Source organism: Pholis gunnellus (genome assembly GCF_910591455.1).
Source record: "Pholis gunnellus genome assembly, chromosome: 16".
In the NCBI taxonomy this organism is placed as follows: Eukaryota; Metazoa; Chordata; class Actinopteri; order Perciformes; family Pholidae; genus Pholis; species Pholis gunnellus.
The window spans coordinates 6,308,291-6,333,642 of NC_136543.1; the positions used below are offsets into that span (position 1 = coordinate 6,308,291).

Genomic DNA, 25,352 nt, shown 5'->3' on the forward strand with positions numbered 1-25,352 from the left:
CTAGAAACCCGAATTTTCAGCTTCACAGAAAAATATGAATTACTTACTGTTGCGCCAAAGTGGCCTCACCTGCAGTCGCATGTCCTCGTCCTTTTTGTGGATCCCAAGCAAAAATATTAGCACATTTATTTTGTTACTAAGAAACATTATGCCGACCCTGTATTTTTTTATTTTATTTGAGTTCATGTTGTACAAGTTGCACAAAGAGAGGTGTCATGTCCAGCGACTATCTCAGTTTTGAAGAGGCACAACTAAGGGAACAGGTTCAAAGACAATTATTTATTGCACAGCATCATTTTTTCATCCAGATGGTTTGAAAAGTCTTTGAGGAATTTGGAAATACCTTTTAAAAAAAAACAACAGCGGTAAGCGTTCTCAGGCGACCTTGTGGGGTTTTACAAAGCTCTCTGATGATTTATTTTTCTCAAAATGTAATAGCTCTGTACTCTGTAGCTCTGGGACTCAGATGTAATTGTAGCACACGAGCGGCACAAACTGGGGCAATAAAAAAAGTAAGAATCAAGTTAAGTCATCTTGCTAGATTTCAACTTTACACAATGGCACTGGGAGATATTTCTACAAAAACGTTGAACTTCAACACTCTAGGGTACCAAAAACGAATGAACACACATAACATCCCAGCCAGTGTGTGAGAGTTTTACATCAAATATAACTAATGATCTCTTTGGACCGAGTGTTTGCTTTTCCCTGTATGTAAGAATTTATCACTTTCTTTCTCCACTCATGGGGCGATTTCCTGCACAAGGCCATGCTACAGTATACGGATACTCTTCTCTAATTCAAACACACTGTTTCATTCATTTAAAAAAAACTGTCTTTCTTTGTCCAGGTTTTATACTGTTCCACAGCTGGCGAGGCTCTCTCACCTTCTCATATCTCAGACCTGCTGCAGTCCTGTGAAGGAGAAGCCTGCGGGATTGAAGAGGGGAATTCTTTTCGGGGGTGGAAATATTAGAAGTGTACACAAGGAAGGATGAAGAGAAGGGAGTGAGGCGAAGCTCCCTGGAAGGACTCCCAGTCCTCACCGCTGCCATGCAGAGACCACACAGCTCCAAAATGTTCCAAAGCAGTCGGGATACACTGGGGATGAATCGGGGGGGGGGGGGGGGGGGGGGGGGGGGTATATGGTGCCTTCGATGGTGCAGCAGTTAACGCCTGCAGTCTCTGCTCCAGCTCTGCTGTGTCTCAGATCCAGAGAAATGCGTAATGATGTGAACAACCCACAATACATTAGCAAGACACAAGCATTCATCAAGAGAACATCTTTATTCAGATTGCACCATCTTTTAAGAGTCATTTGGCAACTATACGCTAATTCCATTAGAGTTGGAGGCAATTAAAGGAGACACATCGTGCTCATTACCAGGTTCATATTTGTATTTTGGGTTTCTACTGTAACACATTTACATGCTTTAATGTTAAAAAAACTGAATATTTTTACTCCTACTGTCTGCCTGAATATACATGTATTCACCTTCTGTCTTAAACTCTCCGTTTTTGCGCCTGTCTCTTTAAGCCCACCTCCCAAAAAAAGCCCAGCCCGCTCTGATTGATCGGCGTTTTCCGTCTAAGCTGTCGCCGTCGTCACAGCGTCACTGCAATCGGGGGACTCACTGTGTGTGTGTCAACTACACTGAGTTTAGTGACACTTCTACCGTCGACTGGATAGTTGTGACGTCACAACGTTACAGGAGTTCTGGCGGCTTAATTTAAAGGCAGAGTTTAAAAAAAAAAAAGATGCGCTCTATGTTTCTCTGTGGATTGAGCCTTTTGATACTGTAACAGTATTTATATAGTACCTAGACCTGCTTTATCACACTGCAATATGGGACCTTTTAAGAGCAAAGTACCCCAGGCATAAACAACAAGATTGTCAACAGTGAGGCAGTGGTGGTAAGTTGGCCAGCTGTGTGTCTTTTCCATCAGAGTGCAGAGTTGAGGCTTGTGTATAAAGAAACTCAAGAGAAAACGCAAGGCTGCTTCCTGTTATGGGGGTGCAAACAGCCATAGACAGAGAATTCCCGGTTCATATTTTCCTGTATAGACTGCTTGACATTGGATTCGGCAGGACAAGTAAGACGGGAGCAACCGCATTCATCACCAGCATATTCCGACGACGAGCGCTGGCCAACCGCAGGATCCTGGCCTGTCTCCCAGCCAGCCCGGCTAATTAGTCCCCCCTCTTCGGAGCTAATTGGCCGATAAAAAATGAGGATGGCCTCTTCACCCAGCCGGAGTGTTTTGCCACCAAATGGCTGTGGGGAGGATTATGCGGGCTTATGAGGCATGGTGACACTCAGCGAGAAACGCTCCTCTGCTATTAATTCGCTTGTCAAGGGGGTCGACTCCGCTGTGTCACTTTGCTTCTTCTTTCTTTTTTTTTCTTGAGTGAACACAACAAGAAAACTTTTGTCTGGCATTGACTTCCGACAAGTTGTTCTCATGGAGCGCCTTCACGTCTAAAATCTTTTACTGTGCTAGTTTATGAGTCATATTACGAATGATGTCATTCTTTTCCACAGAGTCCTGTAGGCGATGTGAGCGTTACAACATGTTACAGGCAAATTGCACAGGGCTAATCATACTTTTGTGGCTTCTGAATGTTTGTTTTTTTGCAACGTCGTTGGGACTGTGGGCCAGCGATTCTGGATTCCCATGAGAACAATCTACCTGATTGCAAAAATGTTAACAAAAGTACCTCTTGCAATTCTCTCCGTCCCCATTTCCCTGTCTGTCTCTACAGCTGTCCAAATAAAGGCAATACATGCAATTGTTGACATTGTTGTCAAGGTTTCTTAATATGGGACAATAAGCTCTGACACAAACACATACATAAGTAATATGGTATGCTAATGTGCTACCTGTGTGCTGAATACAAAAATAAATAAAACATATAATCATATTGCTGTTAGTGACAGAAAGAGAGCAAGAAAGAAAGAAAGACAGAAAATGGAATATGAAGTTATTCACAAATGAATAAATAAATAATAGGTGTACAATATAATGTGCAACCCACAGTATGTGCTAAATGTGAATATAAATTGTTGATGAATAATGTGCCTTTAGTGCAGCGGCCTCAAACTCATGTTCACTCTGGGCCACATCAGCATCATGGTTGCCCTCAGAGGGCCGGTTGTAAATATAAGACTGTGTAAATGTAACTACTCCTAACATATTGGTAAATAACTGCGGTGTTTCCCCTAGGTTTACAGCTTTGGGGGGGGGGGGGGGGGGGGGGGGGGGGGCGATTTGGCCCGCGGGCCTTGAGTTTGAGACCCCTGCTTTAGTGGGTTATTAGAAGGAAGGACATACACAATTATTACAAATAAAGAAATGTATACATGTCTATGCCCACTCTTAAATATCCACATCATGGTGCCGAATATGAAAAATTGTCAGCTTGTCCCGTGCCGCGTTTTTGTCTTTACTCTTTATCGGAATATTTATGGCTGCAAGATCAAAACTGGACACATAAAGCTTAAAGGGATAGTGAATATCAGTTCCAGAAACAGTCAAGTCAAGACAGTTTATAGAGCATGCTGTAGCCTATAAAAAACACATTAGAAAAACATTGAAATAGCACAGAGATAAAGAACCACATATGTGTAGCCTAATACACAAGTAAAAGCTACCATACCCATAAATTATGAGCATAAAGCAGAATAACAGTTTCTGACTTGATACAACTAGAATGTGTGCAGACATGTGACTGAATATCATCTCAATATAAACTCTCAGTGGAAATATGTGTTACAGAGGTGTGCTTTGCTCTCTGGCACATCTCCAAACGACTTCCATAGGCTCACAATTAGATAATTTGCACATGCGGAAGGACCCCGCTTATGAATGGATGCATTCCCCGAAGGTCCCGCCTCTTCCGTTCCCAAAGACGGACCAATCAGCGGCGCCTGTGGGCATCGATGGGACGGCACCGTCAGCTGCCGTCGTGTCGGGATTGGAATGTTACGGACTAACAATCGGGACGACTGAGCACTCGGTAATTGGACACTAGGATCAAGGAATCCCGTCTCTTTTTTGAACATTTTTCTCAGCTATCCGCCCGGTGTTCGGCTAGCCTTCGTTTGCCTCGTGTCGACCGGATAACTTGGCGTGCGGCGCGGCTCCCCGCCGATGTGTTTTTTCATGTTATATCGGCGCGTGCGAGGGCAGTGTGTGTGGAGGTTGTGATAAATAAGGAGAGAAATGCAGGGATTCGTCAGGTTACAGTTGTACCGCTGAGCTGCTCCCTGCGCTACGTCGCTTCTTCCCCCGGTGTTTTATGTTGTGTTGCTCCTCTTCAACACGGGACCATGGAGCGATAAAAGAGGGGGAATAGGACGAATTCAACCGGAGGCATTTTGGATTCGAGCGCGGCGGCACCACGCCGACGGGTCGTTACGCTCCCTGGGCAAATGTGTTTGCGAGTTTAACACCCAAACCGGGGTATACCTTTCCGTCTGGGAGAGCCTCGGGGACCCGAGCCGCTGCTCGCCCGGGGAACACAGAGCGAGAGAGTTCCCAGACGGCTGCCGGACAGTTTCCCCATTTGAATAGCCCCGTGCAGGCAGCCTGAATGAGGGCGAGGAGCAGCGCCGGGGAAGAGAGTCGCCGCCGCGTGTGACTGTGTCCGAGCGGGTCCGGGGAAGCACGGAGCTTTTACCGTAGGCGCGCGTGCGATATGGTGAAACTCTACAGAAGAGGGAGAACGGGACAATACTTTTAACAACAAAAGAAAATCGCCCACATGCACTGGATCAATTGCTGGATTTGGGAACCGAATACGCAGAAGGGGGGTTGGGGATCCGTGGAGGCTGCCGGAGGATGGAGCGGTGCAGCCGGGGTTGGTGAGAGCCTAACTTCGGGCCACTTTACATTTTTTATTCCTAAACGACTCGCCCCTGTTGCCAGGACACATGCAGGCCAAAAAACGCTACCTGATCCTGCTCTCCGCCGGTGCGTGTCTGGCGCTTCTCTTCTGCCTCGGAGGGGTTCAACTTCCAGCGGCGAGCAGGAGCCGGCATGACCGCAGCCGAAACGGGTACCGGCCCGACCAGCCCTGGCCCCACTTCTCGGACCCGTTACACCTTTTCCTGCCCTGGGATCAGACGGACACCGAGGAGTACAACCTGCACATATCTCCGAGGCAGAAGAGGGACGTCAACACGAGTGTTTACAAAGGCAAGCGGTGCCGCATGGACTCCTGCTTTGATTTCTCTCCGTGTCAGAAGAACGGATTCAAAGTTTACGTTTACCCGCAGCAGAAGGGAGAGAAGATCTCCGAGAGCTATCAGAATATTTTATCGGCCATCGAGGGCTCCGGGTTTTACACCTCGGACCCCGGGCAAGCGTGTCTGTTCATCCTGAGTCTGGACACTCTGGACCGGGACCAGCTGTCCCCGCAATACGTCCACAACCTAAAGACCAAGGTCCAGAACCTGCCCCTGTGGAACGACGGCAGGAACCACATCATATTTAACCTGTACTCGGGGACGTGGCCGGACTACACGGAAGACCTGGGCTTCGACATCGGCCAGGCCATGTTGGCCAAGGCCAGCATCAGCACCGAGAACTTCCGGCCCAGCTTCGACGTGTCCATCCCGCTCTTCTCTAAGGAGCACCCGAGGACCGGCGGGGAGCGGGGCTTCCTCAAGTACAACTCGATCCCGCCTTTCCGAAAGTACATGCTGGTGTTCAAGGGGAAGCGCTACCTGACGGGCATCGGCTCGGACACCAGGAATGCCCTGCACCACGTGCACAACGCGGAGGACGTGGTGCTGCTCACCACCTGCAAGCACGGCAAGGACTGGCAGAAGCACAAGGACGCGCGCTGCGACAAGGACAACGCGGAGTATGACAAGTAAGTTGTGGTTAATTGGTGTTTCTTTTTAATGCTCTTAAACTTGTGGGCACGTGATCCAGGCGTTTGGAGCTGTCACTACCCCCCCCCCCCAAAAAGCCTTATGGTTTGAGTGTGTGCGTGTGTGTGTGTGTGGAGCCTTTTCAATTCTCATGTCTTTCCCAAACTGAGAAATAGGAATGAAGCACTTCCTCCAAATATAGTTCTTTTTACAAAATCTAGAGTCATAAATCAGTGAACGTGAGCCCTGTAAAGACCCCCAACTGCAGCTCATATAGTTAACCAAGCCCCCCCCCCCCCTCGCTACATGACTGGGTTTTACCCTCTGCGCTCCCTTTCAAGCATGAAGTGAAAAGCTCTCCAGCCAGTCTATTAGCTCCCTGGACACCCTCCCCTCCCTCCTTTCCTATGAAGGAATTCACCCTCCCTCCTCCTCCTCCCCCACCTTCCACCTCCACTCCATGGGAAACACTGCAGCCTTCACCAGGATATGCAGGGACACGTCTGATTTTTTTTTGCAGCCCTGCGCTCGGTGCAAACTCAGTGAAAGTCGACGGTGGGAGTTCTCGCACTGGAAATGGTCAGAACCGCCGCTCCGGTGTACCTTGTCGCCACCCTACCGCTGCTTCCTCGAGGAGGCGCACGCGGTTGGAGTTTATGCGCGCGGTGGCGTGCGAAACACGTTTGGTTGAAAGATGAAGCGATTTTAGTGCGAATAAATCAGCCGTAATAGGTTAATTATCACCTTCATTTCTGAGAGTTAGTGCCATCCTTCCCACTTAGCCCCCGGGGCTAGTTGATTACCTCTAATTTTGGAGGGCTACCGTTATGTCAAGGTGGTAATTAATGACCCCCCCCCCCCCCCACACACACACACAACTGCACTTGAACGCTTGGTATGTTTCAGTATAGAAGGCGTTTGGTTTACATAGCAGGCTTACGTGGTGAACTCCGCTGTCGGGTTCACTTCTCTGTGAGTGACAGCGGTTTGATCTGCATTTATGAACCTGTCCCGTGGATCAGGGGCCTTTTAGTGAAGCTTGGATGGCATGTGTAAACGGCACTTGTCGACATTGTTCCTACTTGTGGTTGCGTTTGTTTCCCTGTGTGTGTACACACACACACACAGCGTTTCTTCACGGTTAAGGGGAAGGATGGATGGGGGAGTATACGGAAAGTTAACCTACACATATTTCTGTGTGTGTGTGGGGGGGGGGGGACCAATTGCACATCGCTTTGCGAAGGGAAGTGACTCTCTTTGAACTTGAAATGAACTCTAAAACCTCCTAACAGACAAAATGATGCCAAAAAGTGAACTCTAACAAAACTTTACAAGCATGCACTTGTCGATCCATTCGTCATCCTTCTCCCCCCCCCCACACACACACACACGCACACACACACAGACACACTCATCCTCTCCCTCGCCGTCTCCCCCCCGGATGCCTTGGGCTCGCCGTCACCTGGAGCGATATGTCATCCATTATCTGACATTCCAGTCGCCACCGGACGGCTCACCTCTGCCCCGCTCAAGGCTCAGTTCCCAGAGCTACTCTCCTTCTCTGGAACATCTCTGTTGCCAGCGGTCGACGCTGCCGTTCAGGGAACCGAAGCTCTCGCCGCCCACACTTTCCACTGCAGCGGGCTTCACGGCTGGTTTACTTTTGATCAATACCGCCGGCCTGTTAGTCATTTCATTTCCAGCATCGACACTGCATCGGATTTCTGTCCCGGCCTTAAAGTCAATGAATCCAATTTTCACACTTTTAGAGCATTTAGCACGCTTATTAAACTCCTCCCACTTCTTCGTTGTACCCTTGTTGGAGAATGGAGTTGGCTGCTTTTCTTTTGACGTGGGTTTAGATTGCTAGCCTACTTTGGCACCTGGCAACATAGTGAAACTAATAACATTTAAAGCATTCTTTTCTCTCCTCCTGTTAAGATTTAATCAAAGTGATGCCTTTTTAGTTTGAGACTAATTCAAGCCCCTTTGGGTGCCAGCCCTTGCTTTGCTTAAAAAAACTAAAACCCTGACGTAGCTCCCTCGGGTACACGGATCCACGTGTAGCCCGCCGGCTCCGCCTCCACAGGGCTGAGGGAGGACAGGCGATGCCTTGCGGGGACGCTGTGGTTCAGACTCAGGAATGCACACACATGTCAGAGCAGCTGTTCGCGGCTGAAGAGGGAGCATCGCCCAAAGCAGGCCGGCTGGCTGTGCAGTATTACACGTACATACCTGGATGCTCTGAGAGTGTAGCCTCGCACATGACGTTTGAACACGAAGGAAGGGATGCGGGTCGCTCTGGCCTCTTCTCTTGTTGTTTATAGTCCACATGCATCCACCCGCCGACCACAAAACACACACACACACACGCCGCCATGGCTGGTGGCTACGCTACGTCCAATCTCACCTTCGCCTCCTGACCTTTCACCTCGTTGCCTTCCAGAGGAATGCTGCTCTACAAAAGGAATGCAGCAGCAGGAGGGCACACTGGGAGCCGGTGTATAGGCACTTGAATCAGCTCCCCACCATTTACACACACACACGCACACACTCGCACACAATGCGCCACGCTGTGCACATTTATTCAATTGATTTTCTTAGCTGCAATAGCTTTCAATTGGAGTCACTCCGGTCCACTTCCATGGCCAAGCGCTGATGAAAGGGCCCCATTCACTGCTACATTATCCAGTGAGTTTTCAGCACCGCTGACAATGATCCCAGGAGCGGACAGTGAAAGGCTGTTACAGGCCCGACAATTGACCAAATTTCACGTTGAGCGCCACGGTATGCCTTGTGGTGACTAAACCTCCTTCTCTGGCTCACTCCTTCCGAGATATGTAATACGTAATCAATTCATTTTAAGTAGGACGTCACATTTTGTGGACTTCCTGTTTTTCGATACTGAATCACTTCAGGCAAAAAGGTCATCAACTTTCCCTCTACATGAAGGCTTGGTTACTTCATACATTAAACCCAGGATGTGAGTACTGCGAGTTCTCCGCAAAAATGCATCTAACGTCACGAGTCGCATCATTGTGACTATTAAATGTTCCACTGAAGTCCAACTGCGCACACACACCTTTTTGTTTGCTCGCTGTTAAGCCTTCCTCTGGCTAACAGCGTCGTCGTCATCATCATCATCATCATCATCCCATTTAATACTTAACCAGCAGTGTTGGCACGTATTGACTTTGTACTTTAGCTACTTCACTGGCAGCTGCTGCTCCAGGTCACCCGAGGGACTCGACGGCGGAAAAAAAGAGAGTGGGAGGGGGGGCGGTGACAGGAAGTAGAGGGGGGGGGGATTTAGAGGACCAGAAAGTCAAGTGGAGATGCAGAAGATGCCTGGAAGTGTGTGTGTGGAAGGAGATGAAGGAGAAGAGCAAGTGGGTGTGAGATTGAGTGATAATAGTATGTCGTGCGTTGCCCGAGTCGGGATGAAATAAATAGGGAGTCCAGAAAATTGCACGCGTCGTGGGAATTATTATTTTTCCCATTAGGAGTCAATGACGGTGACGTCGAACCAAGCGCTGCGGCACTTTCATTTTTCTGTCATCAGCAGAATTCTTTCTCCCCCGACTCGATGAAAATCCTCCCAAAAGCGCGACGAGAGGGAGAGAAAGAGGAAGGAGGCCCGTCATCCCTTCTTTTGTTATTTCCACGTCTCCTGTTTTACTTTCCCATACCTTCCCTCCCTTTGCTTGGGTTTCTTCTATACTTTCCCCTCCCTCCCTCCCTCCCTCCCTCCCCTCACAACGACATGGAAACACTGATGTGATTTAGCTGGAGATGGCTCCCCGCCACATTTCCATTTCCCCCTTTTCTTTTTTTCTTTCTTCTTTTAATGACGACGCTGCGGTTGACGTTTTGTTGACACGCTGCCACAGACTGAGAGGCAGTAGCTGATCTGGGCCAAGTGAAGAAAACCAGCAACACTTCCTCTCCACCTTATCTCAGACAAACACTTTTATGAGTGGGAATACCGGCATTCACCTGAACGCCAGCGCGCCGGCGCCGGCGCCTGATAGCAGACTCCCCTTTGGAGGTTTTTGGAGAGTGCCACAGCCCCGTTGCTATCTCGCAGGAGAGGGTGTCGCACTCCCCGGGTTGCCATTGTTTGTTTTTCCGCGGTCCGATTTAATAAATCATGAATATTTCATGATGGCCTGCTCTCTCTTAGATAAAGTCCCGAGCTCGTGACGGTGAATGTTAATGATGCGGAGGATAATAAGTTAGAATGTGGTGCTTGTGTGGACAGATTTTCAGGCGCATGACTTCTTATCTTATCAGGCCATCTATACCCCCCCCCCCCCCCCCCCACCCCCTGACTTTCATTATCTCTGTCTCTCTCCGTCCTCATTTTCACCGTCTCGTTTGTGCATTCCAGTTGCGTCAGCCTCGTTTCGGTTTTATCTGGGGCGAGTCACCGTGTCACCGTTACATGAGAGGAGTCGACTTGGCAGTATTTCTGCCGTGGCTCCCGTCTGGCGCTGCGTCTGTTTCTTCCATAACTGGTGCTCCTCAGCAGACAACAGTCTCTGGTGATAAACTTGAGTTAAGGAGTTACCATCTTTTTTTTTATTGGGGCCGCAGCTAACAACGATCATTTCCTCTTTGGATGTCTTAACTGTCAAAGAACAGTTCCTCAAAGCCAAGGTTATGTCTTCAGATAGCAGTAAAGATAGCAAATATTTAATTTGCAGTGATACAAAACAGACAAAAACAAATCCTCATATTTAAGGAGGAACCAGAATATGTTTGATATTTATGAACAACACAGGCCATTTTTAATCATTTTAAGTATTGCTGTGTCTTGATCTTATACCTTTTTTTTTGTTGTATCGATCATGTTCTCCAGTAACTGTTCGTTCCACAAAAATGTCCCCAGATTCCCAAGGCGGCGGCTTTAAATGGCTTGTTTTGTCACCAGCTTTCCCAAAAAACATTCAGTCTACTGTCGCAGCCGAGTGAGACAAGCACAAGATATTCACATCTGACGTGCTGCCACCAGCACAATTTTGGGCATCTTTGCTTAAAGAATCACAATCGCGCGATCAACCGATTTATCAGAACCGTTAAAAGTAAGCTGTTAATTTATTTTCTGTCAGTCAACTACTCCATTAATCTTCTAATCATTCCGGCTCGACTAATCTCAGATCTGCATTCAAGTTGGAGTTGTTTTCGTCTGTGTGAGTTTTGTCCGTGTGTGGCTGCTCATCCATCCATGTCTTTTTTGTGTGTGTGTGTGTGTGTGTGTGTGTGTGTGTGTGTGTGTGTGTGTGTGTGTGTGTGTGTGTGTGTGTGTGTGTGTGTGTGTGTGTGTGTGTGTGTGTGTGTGTGTGTGTGTGTGTGTGCGTCCCTACGTCTCAGTCTTTGTCTTCGTGTGTGTGTGTGTGTGTGTGTGTGCACGCAGGATGACCGGGGTCGCGACCCCGCTGTCTGTCCTCTCGGTGAGTGACGAAGGCAAAGCCCAACGCACTGACCCACATTCACGGAGGGATTACCAGCACAGCCAAGCCGCCCCTGGCCTCAGAGGTGGGGGGGGTGGGGGTGGGGGGGGGGAGCAAGAGAAAGACAGAACTAGCGGGGGTGGACATGAACTCGTGAAGCCCAGAACCAAACGCCCCCATCCCCCCTCCCAGGCCAGCTGCCGGCTAGTTTGTGTAGAAAGAGATTGATCAGCTGGGAGGTCCCCCCCCCCCCCACCCCACCCCCACCCCGCCCCAGAATGAAAATCGATGAGCAGTATTACCACAGCAGTAGGTCGGCCCCCCCGGAATCACTTCCCCTATTAAAAGCTGCCCACTTCCACCCTGAAAGAAAGCGACCGGTCAGAACGCTTGTTGTGCTCGCGGTAGCGGTAATTGAAAGAGTGAAGAATAACAAGGCATCAAGCCTCCATGCTTCCCTAGAACTGTCAGGAAATGTTTTTTAGAGGGATGAATTAATAATTGGCACAGCCATAACAGTAAAAGTTGTAAAGCCCCCCGCCCCCTCCTCCCTCTCTCTCTCTCCCCCCCCCCCCCCCCCCCTTTGTGTCACTCTTGAAGCGCCGTCATCCCTAACTAGTGCTGACACGGCGATGTAAAAAGTTTGCGTGGGGACAGGTAAGTGAGCAGCAGCGCAGTTTGTTTGGAAAACTCTTGAAGCTGATTGGGTCCTTGCGAACTCAATTAAACCAGACAGGTGTGTGACTGGCTGAGGCGAATAAATAAAGTGATGATCAGGACCGACACCTGATTGGCTTCTCATTAAATTCCTCGCCGAGGAGGGGATGAGAGGAAGATATGGCTGCTGTCGGCAGGTTTTTGGAGAGCACGATGAGTCCTGACATCTGTGCTTTTTTTTTTTTTTTTTAAATGTAGAGAGACAAAGTATTCAAAAATCTCTGCTTTCCTTTTTTCCGTGGCACGGGGCATGCTGAGACAGGGGGCGACGCTGCTCCGAGCGCACTCCGTCATTCCAGCATTCCCACGTTCCACTGCTGCAGTGTTCATTCCCTTGTTTTTCTTTTTACCTGTCCGTGTCCAACATTAATAACAGAGACCTTTGTTTGTCTTCTGCCCCCTCACTGTGTTAATAACCCACACATTCTGATGGCAGACATGCAGAGTCACTCTCTTCAAAGCCACAAGACTACTTTCACAAAAGCAGTAATTTCACCTCGCAGAACACGGGAGTCGCTGGTCTACCGCTGCATCGATCGGTTTGTTTGTTTGTTTTGTGTTGTTTCTGATCCGAACTAACGCAGCGTCTACAGCAGTACGTCGCTTAGCTTTCTTGCCGTACCCGTGTGTTCCTTCTCCAGACTCGTTACAAGGTTGTGTACAACTCACTGACTATAGGGACGTGTGCATTGCTGTATATGGAACAGCGGCATCATGCAGAAACCTGCAGTGCAACGACCAACATGTGGATGTTTGCATTTGAATACATAAGAGACGCCCGTGGGAAACTACAAAATGATCTCAAAACTTAAAAAAAGAAATGCATAGTTAAGTAATGGACTCTTTAAGCCCTCAGCTCTGTGCAAGGCTCTAATTTCTCGATTATCCTTCCTGTTTGCTTGTGTGTCCAGTCAAGCGAACACGGGTTTCACTGTAAGAGAATTAGGCTGCAGTGATATGCCTGTTATCGTTTTTCGCTACTGAACTGTGGAGAGCAGCGTGTTAGTGCACGAGAGGTCAGGGTGTGTGTGTGTGTGTGTGTGTGTGTGTGTGTGTGTGGAAAGAGGGGGTTGTCACTGGTCCCAGCGCTCCTGGGGATTTGTCCCTCTTCCTGAATGACTCTGCGGTCCCCCCCCGCTCTGTGGAGCACCTGACCAGGGTTATCTCATCAATGAGGGGCAGTGGGCAGAATCTCCGGCCTATATATGTCGTGGGTAGACACTGACGTACATGCAGGACTCGCCCGTTAAAGGGCGGACGTTTTGTCTCCTGATAAAGAGCTCGACACAGACTCATCAGTGTCAGCAGTTGTTGCAGACCTCGCCTCCGCGACTCCCTCGGGGCGCTTGCAGCAGCTCCACTGGGGAAAAAGGAGGGGGAGGAGGTTGGGGGTGGGGGGGGGGGGTAGTAGTAGTAGTAGTAGCTAGTTTTTATGGCAGCCTTTATGGCCCCGAGAGGCCGTTCAGCGAGCACCTACTGCCGGCACTTCAATGGGGACGGCAGATCGTTGACGTCAGCTTACGCGTCGACCTTCCTCCCTCACTTCTCGACCGCCCCAGGAGCAAAAACAAACACTCAACCTCTCGACTAGTATTCATATTTAAATAGTAATTGGCAAAAGGGAGGGGAGGGGAGGGGGGGGGGGGCTCTGAGTAAGGGTAAAGAGGAGGTGGTGGAGTGGGGGAGTTGAAGAGGGCAATAGCTTAAAAAAGCATTATGTCACTGAAGAATGTGTGCCTGGCTCAACGTTTAAGGGGCCAGGGCTCGGAGGAGAGAAAGGGGGTTTTGTTGGAGCAGATCGGGCTGCCTGGCAGGCTGATGGAAGGGCTCTTTCCCCCGTCTGGTTCATCATGCTTTATGGCTCGCTTTGACTTCCACTCATGTGGGGTGTAAAAGTTGGGGCGGCCCCCGGGCGCTCCAAGAGGGCTCCCATTGTGCCAAAGTTTGCTCTCTTTCCAGAGGGATCACTTGTGCCTTGTTGACATCGCAGCCTCCCCATATGGTCCCCTTTTCACTCCCTCGTGTGTCACCCCGTCTCCACCCAACCCTGACTCTTCCGGGCCGCTGTGGCCTCTCTTCCTCGGCGCACCTCTACCCGTTCCCTTTTGGCGCCGGGGCTACAGCGGGCAACGGCGGCCGCTCTCGCAGGCCCTGCCATCGACGGCCATGTCCTGGTTTGGCAGACTCCACGGCACTTCACGGATCGGCGGCTGAGCCAAATCTAACTAGGGGGGAGGAGGAGGAGGAGACGGTTGCAAGGGAAGGAGGCATCTGGTCTCACCGAGGCGAGTCTCAGTATGCCCAGAGCGTGGGTGTATGATTGACCGGAGAGAGGAAGGAAAGGATCAGTTTGGTGTTACGCCGTTTCTTCCCATGCAGTTTCCCTGACAGTTTGTTTGGTGGCGTTTATTCAAGAGCTTGACGGGGCCTCCTATTCAGATAAAAGAGAAGGAGTGCATGCTTGTTTTTCGGGGAGGCAATGTAGGACAAAGTGCAGCTTCTGGTGGATATTTAAAATCGACGCCCACTCTCCTTCTCTTCAATTTCTTCCTGCCTTTTCTTCTCCTCGCCGTTCCCAACTCCCAATTCCCCTTCTTCTCTTTTATGCTGTCATTTCATCGGTCTCGGATTCCCACCGCCTAAAAAGAGCTATTTAATTCTGCATGCATGTGGAAAGGGCCCTGGCCCTCGGTACCATCTCATTGCGTCATTGATGGAAACCTTTTTCAGAATAAGGGCATTTCTCGTGAGTCATTTCCACACAGATTCAGTGGTTTTAGTGGCAGCAGACCCAGCAAGTGACGGATATATGTTCCTGTGAGCTGATATTCTGCTGCCTTTTCTACCACTTTCTTATCGCCGAGCAGTGGGGACAATCTTCCTCCTTCAGTGGCTTTATTTTTGCCCTGCTGCATCCCCAACTGGTGGTGTCTATCCAACCGCATCCCTGCTATCAAAGCAGCCCCCTCAAAAGAAAAACGGAAAAAAAGAGCTTGGAAAAGCTAGTGATCCCGTCAAGAATTGGAGACCCAGAAGTAAAGGGAGAAGAGGAGAGTAGAAAGACGATAGGGGGATTAAAGATGGAAGACTTGTAGCAGAGCATCCCGCTTTGTTTCGCAGCTCGAAGGGGTGCGTTTCCTTTCGTGGGGGTTTGAAGTGTTTATTTCCCCCGGAAAGTTGTGACACGACAGCACTTTGCATCAAGAAGCGTCTGCATCTTGTTTGCCTTCGCAGCTCGCGAGCGAGACACGGCGCTCCCTGGCTGTCTGAAGTGTGACAGGTGAGCGGAGCGAGGAGGCGTTCCATGTGCGGCTCCTATAGGACGATTGCAACGGATATCTTTAGTTAGAATGTGTGTTGTCACGTCCCCTACCAAACATGCACCGGGGACAGACGTGTCGAGCCAGCGGCAGCAGCAGCGCACATTTTAAATGGATGTGCCAGTTGCATCTTGGTCATGAGCGGCAGAATCAGGGTACCAGACTTAATTAGCCGTATTCATTATCGGCCACGGTTGAGATGCACTTGGCTCTGATCTTACCGCTCTCTTGGAGGTGTTGAGAAGCCATCAGTTTAAGAGTTCCAGTACCAACTGCATATGCAGGAATGGCACGTCCATAAAGGATATTGGCGTGGATGAGTAGGTTTTTGTATAATTTGAGCCAGATTTGCCCGCTTTTTAAAAGGAATACTTCGCCCACAAAATAGCCATTTGTTTATCAATTACTCACCCGGTGTTACCTTAAACTCTTGAGGGCACAAACTTGGCACCAGCCGCTGACCAAATACTGGTAAAATACGGCAAACAAACAATGGTGATCTATTTGAGTGTACATTTGGATCGTTCACGAGCCATTTGGCGAGTGGACAAAGCGAAGATGCATGTTTGGAAAGTAGTGACATCCACATCTGGATGAATGAGATTTCATCCAACAGGTTGGTGTTTGAGAATTAGTAAATGGATATTTTGATATTTTACAGTTGTTAAACCTGGCCCCCATTTACTTCAACTCGCAAAGGATTTTGTCCTTTTTTTCAAGGTAACACACGATGAGTATTTGACATACAAATGGTCATATAAAAAAAAAAAGTATTCCTTTTAAGAAGATAATAATGAAGCCACCAAAACACAATCTCTCACTGGCTTACAGAGCAACAACAACCTGTAATTGTGTTTGGTGGAGCATTGTCTACTGGGACTTTAACCCAGAAGTGGGCGAGTGTTCTCACCACTGCATCACCCGAATGCTCACGCGTTCATAATTCAACCCAGAGATAAAGCATACAATAAAATGTATGTAACTGGCCCGCAAGTCTTAAAAAGTCAACCTGAGAGCCTCCACCGCTGTGGATAAACGGTACCTATTGCCTTTCATCACAATCTACTACCTGGCAAGATGGTTCAATTTATGTGAAGTCTACTCCAAAAGTCCAAAAGGTCCTGTCTTCCTTATTATTTGTCCGCGTGTTTGCATTTCAAACGCTTCCCTTTTTCACCCTCTTATGTGTGTGATATCTGTAGAAGATGCCCCAAAGATTTCCGGGGCGCATTTAATCAGCAGCGACGGCCCGCCGTGTGATCCGCTCAAAAGTGTTTTCAGTATCATCGCTTCTATATTGAGGTGACGGGTCAAATTCTCCTCCGGTTTCCCAGACACAGATGTGTGTGTGTGTGTGTGTGTCCGTCCATCTGCGTGTTTTAAAAGGAAGCTCTTCTATTTGCTCGTGGGCCCGGTGTGGATTTTGTGGGGTATCTGGTGACTGGAGACTATTTGCTCACAGCTACATAGCTTGCTATCTTTAAACACACACTTATATCGGTACCCTTTTTTCAGGAGCTTAAGGAGAGCATGAGCTAATAATGTCTGAATACACCTGCTATTTATTGCATGTATGTCACCTTTTTCTTTTTTAGCGTGTGCCTATTTTGTCTTGGGACAGTGGAGGATCCCTTTTTCTGTCTCAGTATCTGCAAAGTGTTTGCACTGTAGCCGGCCAGGGGACAGACAGAAATCCAGACAAGTACGTGTTAGGTTTACACTGCAGTCTGAGCTGTGTGTGTGTGTGTGTGTGTGTGTGTGTGTGTGTGTGTGTGTGTGTGTGTGTGTGTGTGTGTGTGTGTGTGTGTGTGTGTGTTAAATTGTGCATCTACGCCTGCATATGTGCGTGGCTGTGCAATGCTCCCGGGCCTGCTCGTGTCTCCTTTAGCAAGGTAGTGCTGATTCAATGGCGCGTTCTTCCATTCCCACTTTCTTTTTTTTCTCCCGCTCTCCTCAGTGAATGCTCTTCTTCTTTTAAAGTCGACAGGCAACCCTCCCGCCCGGCTCCTTCCTCCCTGTCCACACACACACACACACACACACACACACACGCACACACACACACACATGCACGTATGCACACGCACGCATACTCGGCAGCATCTTGTTTGGCCGAAACCCGGCGCTGGCTCGAACCGTGGCCGCTCATGTGGAACCCCCAGAAGCTACAAAACATGAATTATGTATCAGCAAGAGGAGTTTTTTTTTTATATATTCATGTTTTTTTTTTTGCTCTTCATATTAAATAGCATGTCCACACATAACCGTGCAGACGTACAGTGCAGTGTGGCCTTGTAACAAGGAACAGGCTCGCCTGGGATTTCACCAAGAAAATAGAATTTAAATTCCACCCAGGATCAGAGAGTGACCTTGAAGGCCTGTTTTTTTTTTGGGGGGGGGGGGGGGGGAGGTGTTGAAAGCTGAGTGAATTTACCGAGTTCACACGGTCGGAGGAGCAGAGGAGATTCATTATTCAATAAATTGCATTTAATGTGGAGTATGAAGCGAGACCGAAATGAGCCTCAAAAGCCTAGCGGCATCTTTGGATGCTGATAAGCTTTTTAGGAGACGGCACAGGGGAGGTTTTTTTTTTTTGGGAATGGGAACAGACGGACTACCCCCCCCCCCCCACCCCCCAAAAAAATAAAGAAACTAGATGCATCGCTTCGCATTTCCCAGCTGCCGTATCTTTTGGGACGGCCGGGGCGAGTAGATCTAAGGCTCTGTCATTTCCGAGCTTGCTGTGGCTTCATCGTCGCTGCCAGATCTGCGGTGCGTGTTCCATTTTAAATCCCCCTAAATAAATCCCGAAATCTCCCCCAAAAAAAACCATCTTACGAATCTCCTTTTTTTCTCATTACAACTATTGTATGAAGTTGATCCGCACAACTTGCATATCTCGACTTCCTCCACGGTTTGATCAGAGCCCGTTTCCCCCTCGTTGATGTTGGTGATAAAGACGTCTCCCTCCGCAGCAGCAGCTCTTGAGTCGGGCCTTTTTAATACGAGTTTAACTATTACTGTGGATCAGACGCTGGCATCGTCTCTGTAGTGCACATAGAGATTAAATAGAAGAAGTTGCTCCATTCTGTGAAGCCTGTTGTAGATTTTGTACCATGTCTGAACCGATGGTAGTCGCATCTGACTCGTCTCCTTTCATGTCGGATACACGGTTCCCTCATGTAGGATTACTGGTGTACAGATACCTTACAAACAGCTCTGCGCTGCTGTGAGCAGCTGTGATCAGAGTCCATGCTCTGGGCACGCTGCCCTCTGAAAGTCCACCACAACGTTTACAGAAGAGAACAGGCCCGCAATCATCCTCATTACGTGTTGGGAGTTTGAGGCTTGCCCGCGCTGTAAAAAAAGCTTCTGCACCTTCTCATTTAACCACTTCCACCAGGTTGAGACTACATCTGCTGCTTCCTTTGACTCACAAACTAAAGTAGCTCCTCTTTTAGCTCAAAATATTTGTTTTAAAGAACGTCTGCCTGTTGGTTTTTTTATATATAAATCTGCTCTCTTTAAGGCCTTTACACATCAAAACTATTCATACTGGACTGATGCCAATTTGCCACACATGGAACACAATTTGCGCAGGCCGAGGACCAACTGTTGACCCAGAGCTGAGGTATATTGTTGTATAGCCTTAGCTACCATAAGGTATTTTTTGAGTTTCCTTTTAGGGGAATGCCCTGAGTGAATTTAGAGGTTTTTTTGGTAAACAGTTACGCGGGAAATGTCTAGGGCTTTTATTGTGAAAGGTAAGAACGGAAGGCGTGGTACCGGTATGAGCTTCCTTTGTCAAGGTTGGAAGGATAAATGTTGCCTTCTTGGTTCGGGCTACGGAGCCTCCATGTGTTGTACACTATAGTGAACACTTTGACTATCCGTTACGCACAACGTGATTGGTTGACGCCTTTATCTGCGGTGCGAAAGCTCAGAAAAATTTAACTTGTTCCTGAAAAAAATGACTGACTTGCAAATGAATGGCACAAGCCTTTATTCTTGCTTTCTCAAAGAAAACAAGACTAAAGGATTGCTTTCTCTGTTCAGGTTTTAACAGGTTTGCAATGTTCAAATGTTTTAGCCTGCCTCATTAGCATTGACGACACTCACCGAGGTGACTTTGCATACAGGAAGTGTCGAGGTTAGCTACAGTATCTTGTCACTTTGACTTTATATATCTATATTCAAGTGTGGCTTGCTATTCTGAGTGTATGGATATAGCAGAAAAGCCGTGTCGAAGTTCCCTGTTCATTATTAAAATATGGCCTTATCGGAGGAGACAGTATTGGTCCCTCATCCTGTACCGTCAATAATGTATTAAAACATCTTTTACTTCGGTAAAAAAGCCTGCGTTTCCGAGTTAGCGTTAGCTCCACTTTCCTAGCTAATCAGAATCCGAAGGCGCCATTAGCCTCCGCTAGCCCAGTTACCTGCTAATCACGTCACAGCTCTTCGGTGGCGGCTGCATTATACATTTTACCACTCCACATGGTGTTGAGTCAAAGTGCACTCAGGATGCATATTTCATACGCTGCACTTTCAGATTCAGGTTGTGATTTTTTTCTTTTTCGGTTCTTTTTTTTTTTTCAGAAGCCACAAAAATGTTTTCATTCAACCTCCATAAATTAATTCTTGATGTCACTTCCTGATCACACCTTGGAGTGTGTTCGCTTCCCTCTTCTCGGGATCAGACTGTTGCAGTAACCGTGCTGTCTGGTTAAAGATTGTCAGATAACATTACCCAACGTAACCTTATCAAGGCCACATGTGTCAGGCTGTCGCTCCTTATCAGCTAGCTACTGCGCGGATGGATGCACATGTGCATACACACAAAATAAACACGGATTAGAGAGTGACTAACAACCCGGGCTGCGAATGAAAAAGCCCGTCCGTCGTGCCAAGAGCAGCTGGACATTGTTACTGCCGCTGATACGCAGGCTGCCACGCCACCCACCACCGTCTGGAGGTGTGCAGAGTTTGTCAGCTTCCTGATTGGATGTCCAGTTTCTCCTACTCTTCTCGCCTCGGTTGTGGTGGCATTTCTCATTACTGCACGGTAACTCATGCTCTTATTTGCTGCCGCCACGATGCAAAAGTCTTAAGTGACATATTGCAGCAGGGGGGGGGATTTGTGAGTGCTATGTCTGCGCACTGAACCACAAGAATGTGAAAGATCCTTTTAACTGTACATGAGACCTTTCGGTACGCGATCAAATCCTGTTTAGTCCCTTGTTGTTGCGAAGCACTTACCATCTCAGCAGAGAGCTCTCCCGTGTTTTTCCCTCAAGAAAGTTTCATCGTGGCAAACAAGCTGGATCCATTAAAGGACCGTAATACGTTTTGTTAATGGATCAGTTAATAGCCAATCAAAGGCAGGAGCACGTCAACCATTTATGAATCAATATGGCAATAAGTTAGTGCGCATCCTGGTCACTAAGAGCATGAAAGGGTAATGTCGGGCCGTTCATCAGCGACTCTGTTGAAACGTGTAATCTTCAGTTAGTGTCGACATTAAATGAAAAATGCTCTTTTAAACTCAAGGCTTCAAAATGGTCCCACCACACGGAGCGAAACGGATATCTTCTAGATTGTAACGTTAAATATATGAAGAATTTACATATTTGACGTGAAACCACTTTTTGACTAATTAGTTGATTTATTGATTAGTCGACAGACGTATTGACAGCTGCTTTCATGGGTGATTAAACGTGAGTAGTTTACCTAGAAAGAAAAGACAATCCCTTTTTCAATGTGAAGATCTTCTGCTTTTATTATTATAACAATATTATGTTATTATAAACGGAACGTTTTCTGGCTTTGTACTGTTGGTCAGACAAAGCCAGACATTTAAAACAAATGTACAGACCAAGTGCCAAAACACTGCAAGATTAATCTACAAAAGAACAGAATCGTAAATTACAGCTTTTCTTCTTTTGGCTGGTGCTTCTTTTATTGCACGGGTGCATTTGATATAATGTATCCGTATAATTTCTTCCAATGTTAGAATTTTACCATCAGACTCTGTGGGAGGGACATTGTAACTTTTTAATGCAAGATATCTAAATGGTCACATTTGAATACAAGTTATCTGTTTCTCCAGCTACATTTCACTGCAACTTATTACAACAGACACAAATATCCCATCTAAAAATAGACCCCAGCTTCAGAAAACACATACCATTTGAATCTTTCTGTGTAGTTCACAAGATATGCGACGCTGGCAGTCGCATGTCTTTTCCAGCCACTGTGATTGTGATATGGGTGCGGCTCAAGTTCCTCCACACGGCTGAATGGATGGGTTTGCAGAGATGTGAATGGGAGGTGTGAGGTGGCCCGTCCTTTGTAAACAATAGGCTGCAGGCAGGAAGGTGAACACATTAGAATCAGAGACTGGCTGGAGGGGAAATGCCAAAGGAGACGCAGCTGAAGGTCTCGTCGTCTAAACAAAACTTTATGTTTGTAGCACTTTCTCACGCATGTCCTGTGGGTCATGCAGGAAGATAAACACGTGTCAAATGACGCCATTGTCTCATTTATTTACAAAAGGGTATAAATATTCTTCTTTTGGCAACGGAAAAGGGGTGACCAATAACACTGGTGCTTGCTTGCAGCGCCACACGCACAAGCTTCCCCAAAAACACACCCAATCTGTTTTTCGGAGTGTACCGGCAAGTCTAAATCTTCCGCTCCCCTATTCTCCTCCCATCAGCCTCATCCCACCTTTTCTAAGTGGAGCTTGACTTGTTGGACGCACTTGGTCAGCGCGCAATTATGTAACGGGGAGAAAGGGAAAGAGCGTCGGGGGCTCCAGATAGCTGAGTGGCCCTGATGGTCCCGCCGTTTCCTGATGGAAGAACATTTGTGGCAGTAATTTAGCACATGGGCGCTTCCGCCGCAGGGGTTATTGTATCCGTCACGCTCGGCTGAGGCCGCCGCTGACCCCCAGCTTGTGTTTCCAGGGCCGACCGGCTCCCCGGTAAACTCACTGGCCTCCAACAATAGAGTGCAAAATGAGACGCGCCAGACAGAGGGGTCGGGAGGCGGACGGGGGAGAGAGAGAGAGAGAGAGAAGGGGGGAGATGGTGGAAAAGAGAGAGAAATAAATTGAGGCGAAACGGACGGACTGCACGCACAACCACACACACCGGGAGCCCGCGACACCGGGCTTAACCAAAAGCATGGTCATCCCCGCGTCCGCAGCCCAAATATAAACAGAACGTAGCTTTAGAGTAGAACCAATACATTGAAACTCTGAGAAAATGATTTATTGGGGGGGGACTGAGAGGCTTGGTGTGCTGGGGCGGCAGATTGTGTCGGGCCAGAGCGAGGCGGACCACAGGAAGCCTCCGAGCTCGACATAAACAGAGAGCATGTGTGTTACCGAACCCCACCAGACCACACACACACACACGTGTGTGTGTGTATACAGATGTACGCGTGCATGACAGTGTTTGTGTAAAACCACAACATGTAGCGCATGCCAACAGCTGTTTCAGCCAGTGTGGTCGGCGCCAACTCTTCCGTATCATATCTTTTCTCCCGGGTGTTTTTTTTTCTTTACTTGAGCCAGACTCCCCCCTGCTCTGCCTATATTAACTAAGAATGTTCTCAGAAGCGTACTGTTGAGGCGAAGGCCGTGGGGTAACGAAGAACAGCGCTACCGCCCTCAGCAAGGATGGAGCCGAGCAAAATGGGACAAAAGAGCACAAGTACCAAGATCAAGCGCTGTTGGCCGCAATCGTTGGTTTAACAGCCCATCTGCAACATCGTGAAATGTCACGCATGCAGCGTGGCCTCCAGATGTAATCATCCTCTGTCTTTTAACATTTGAAATGGCGGATTTGTAAAGAGGAAATCCAGCCTTTTGTAAGGAAATTCTTGGCCCTTTTGGACCAAAGGTCTCAGGACAGCCTCGGCACATTTCCGTATTTGTCTCCGCTGCATCTCAAATACTTCAGAGATCACACGGACTCCCTTTTTAAAGAGCTCGCTTTGATGACTTACTTTTTGCGTATCAGAAGACAACAAACAGCTTAATTGAATCAGTGTCGAGAAGTAGACCTGGCGCAGAGACAAGAGGCGGCTGCCTCTGTAGTGATGAGCTTCAGAGTGCTTTGTGTGGTTGTTGGTTTTTTCTCTCTTTTTCGTATGTAACCACATCGAGGCAATTAGCAAATACCATGAAGTTGAGTTTTGTTCGTCTCACTCGCCCACACTTTCTCTTCATCTCACTTGTTTTCAGACTAGTCAGGCAGACGGCTACATAACTGTCATTTAAACACATCGGTAGTAGCGGTAACCTACTTGCTTACTTTCAGTCTGAATGAAGGCCGCACAAGTTTGACACGTTGACGCTGCAGACTCCACTTTGACGGATTTGGAGATACTTTATCAGGTTCTTTTCGGGGTGCAGTAACCACGACCCAGGAACCCAAACTCAGGCAGAGTTCCTAAAATGATTCCTGGAAAAGAGAAAAACTACAGTAGTGCTATGAATTGGTGAGCTGGGGAAAGACGATCCCCATGGATACATGAAAGAAGTCTTGGATCTTTAATATTTCACAGGAAAGACGGAAATTACTGGAGAGATTGTTTTATGCTGAGAATCCAGAGCAGGAGGCAAACACAACGCCACACAACCCACTTATACGGTGAAAATGGCAAAGAGATCAGTTCAGTGAGGGGAAGTTTCAGTTTAAATAGCATTATGACATACTTTCAAGTCTGTTTCATTTCAGTAGTCATTGTCTTGTAACGTAAAATTGAATTCACAAGCAATTCATTCAGTTGTCAGGCGAACTTTAAACAAACTTTTGAAAGGTCGCGAGTAGAAGAGGTCATGAGTCGCCTTGGCCATCTAACCATCTAAATGAAGAGAGGTCAAAAATTGGTTTCCGACAAGGGCGTAGAAACCTTTTAGCGCGATTGAAGAAGTTTGGTTTTCATCGAATTTTGCTGTTTCCCTGCAGCTTTTCTAATGCGATACTTCAAAATGTGCATAAAAACACATGAATGGTTTCCATCAAGGATCTGTTGGTAAAATACACTGGTACACACAGACATTTAAAGTATACAAAAAGGTACATGTTGACAGCCTTCAGCTGGACCAGACAGAGTCAATAGTTTGATATTACAGAATGAATCAGTGAGAACGACAAAGTTTATATTCAGGCACAAGATTCGGCTTCGTTTCATGTGCAAATTACTTGCGTCATCTAATTGGCGTGAAGACAAATGAGTCCTTGGTAAATGAAATGAAAACGCAAATGTTTTAGTAATTCCAAGCTGCCAGACTTCTGCTGCTAACAATGATTGGGAACACCATCTATTTATTTTTTTTAGCTGCCTTAATCTGCCTGTTTTTCAGGCTCTTTTCCCTCCATCAACACCAACTTCCTGTTTTGGAAGAGCGCTTGGCCTCGGCGAACCGAGCGCTTTGCCAGATGAAAATTAGCCCGGCGTCTCGGGGGAGCGAGCCGAGGTGTGGACTTCGTCGCCGCCGATTGTTTAGCGTATCAAAGGATGTACGCCGGGGGGAGGAAATGAAGGGTGTGGAGGGACGGCGGGGAAGAGTGGAACAGTCTGGGAGAGATCGGGCCCACTGCCACATCAAGAGCCCTGACCCCGTCCCCAAGTTGGCGCTTTCTCGTATCGATTAGTTACGCCATGTCGCCGCCATTGTTCACCGTGGTTGTCCGGGGAATCTATCTCCTTCCGTCTCTGGTACAGTGCTTCCTTCAAAAGCCGGGCAAGTCTGAGCCCCTCGGCCTCTCCATTGAGAAAAGCTTTTTAGCCAGCAAGTTGCCAAGAAAGAAATGACTTAGCGTTGGGGGAGGGGAGGGGAGGTGAAAAGCAGAGGTTTTCACCCCCACCACACACACACACACACGCACTTCCTTGTCCCTCTTCCACCTCCACACACACACACACACACACACACACACACACACACACACACACACACACACACACAA

General features: G+C 47.9%; 1 protein-coding gene across 1 annotated transcript in view; it reads left to right on the top strand.

The window, feature by feature from the left end:
• Window positions 1-4,717: 4,717 nt before the first annotated feature.
• ext1b (exostosin glycosyltransferase 1b) overlaps window positions 4,718-25,352 on the top strand; it is a 106,473-nt gene continuing 85,838 nt past the window's right edge. The window contains exon 1 of the mRNA XM_079176741.1: window positions 4,718-5,878. Coding sequence (XP_079032867.1) covers window positions 4,935-5,878 — 944 coding nt within the window. The 5' untranslated portion in view covers window positions 4,718-4,934. The remainder of the gene's footprint in view (window positions 5,879-25,352) is intronic.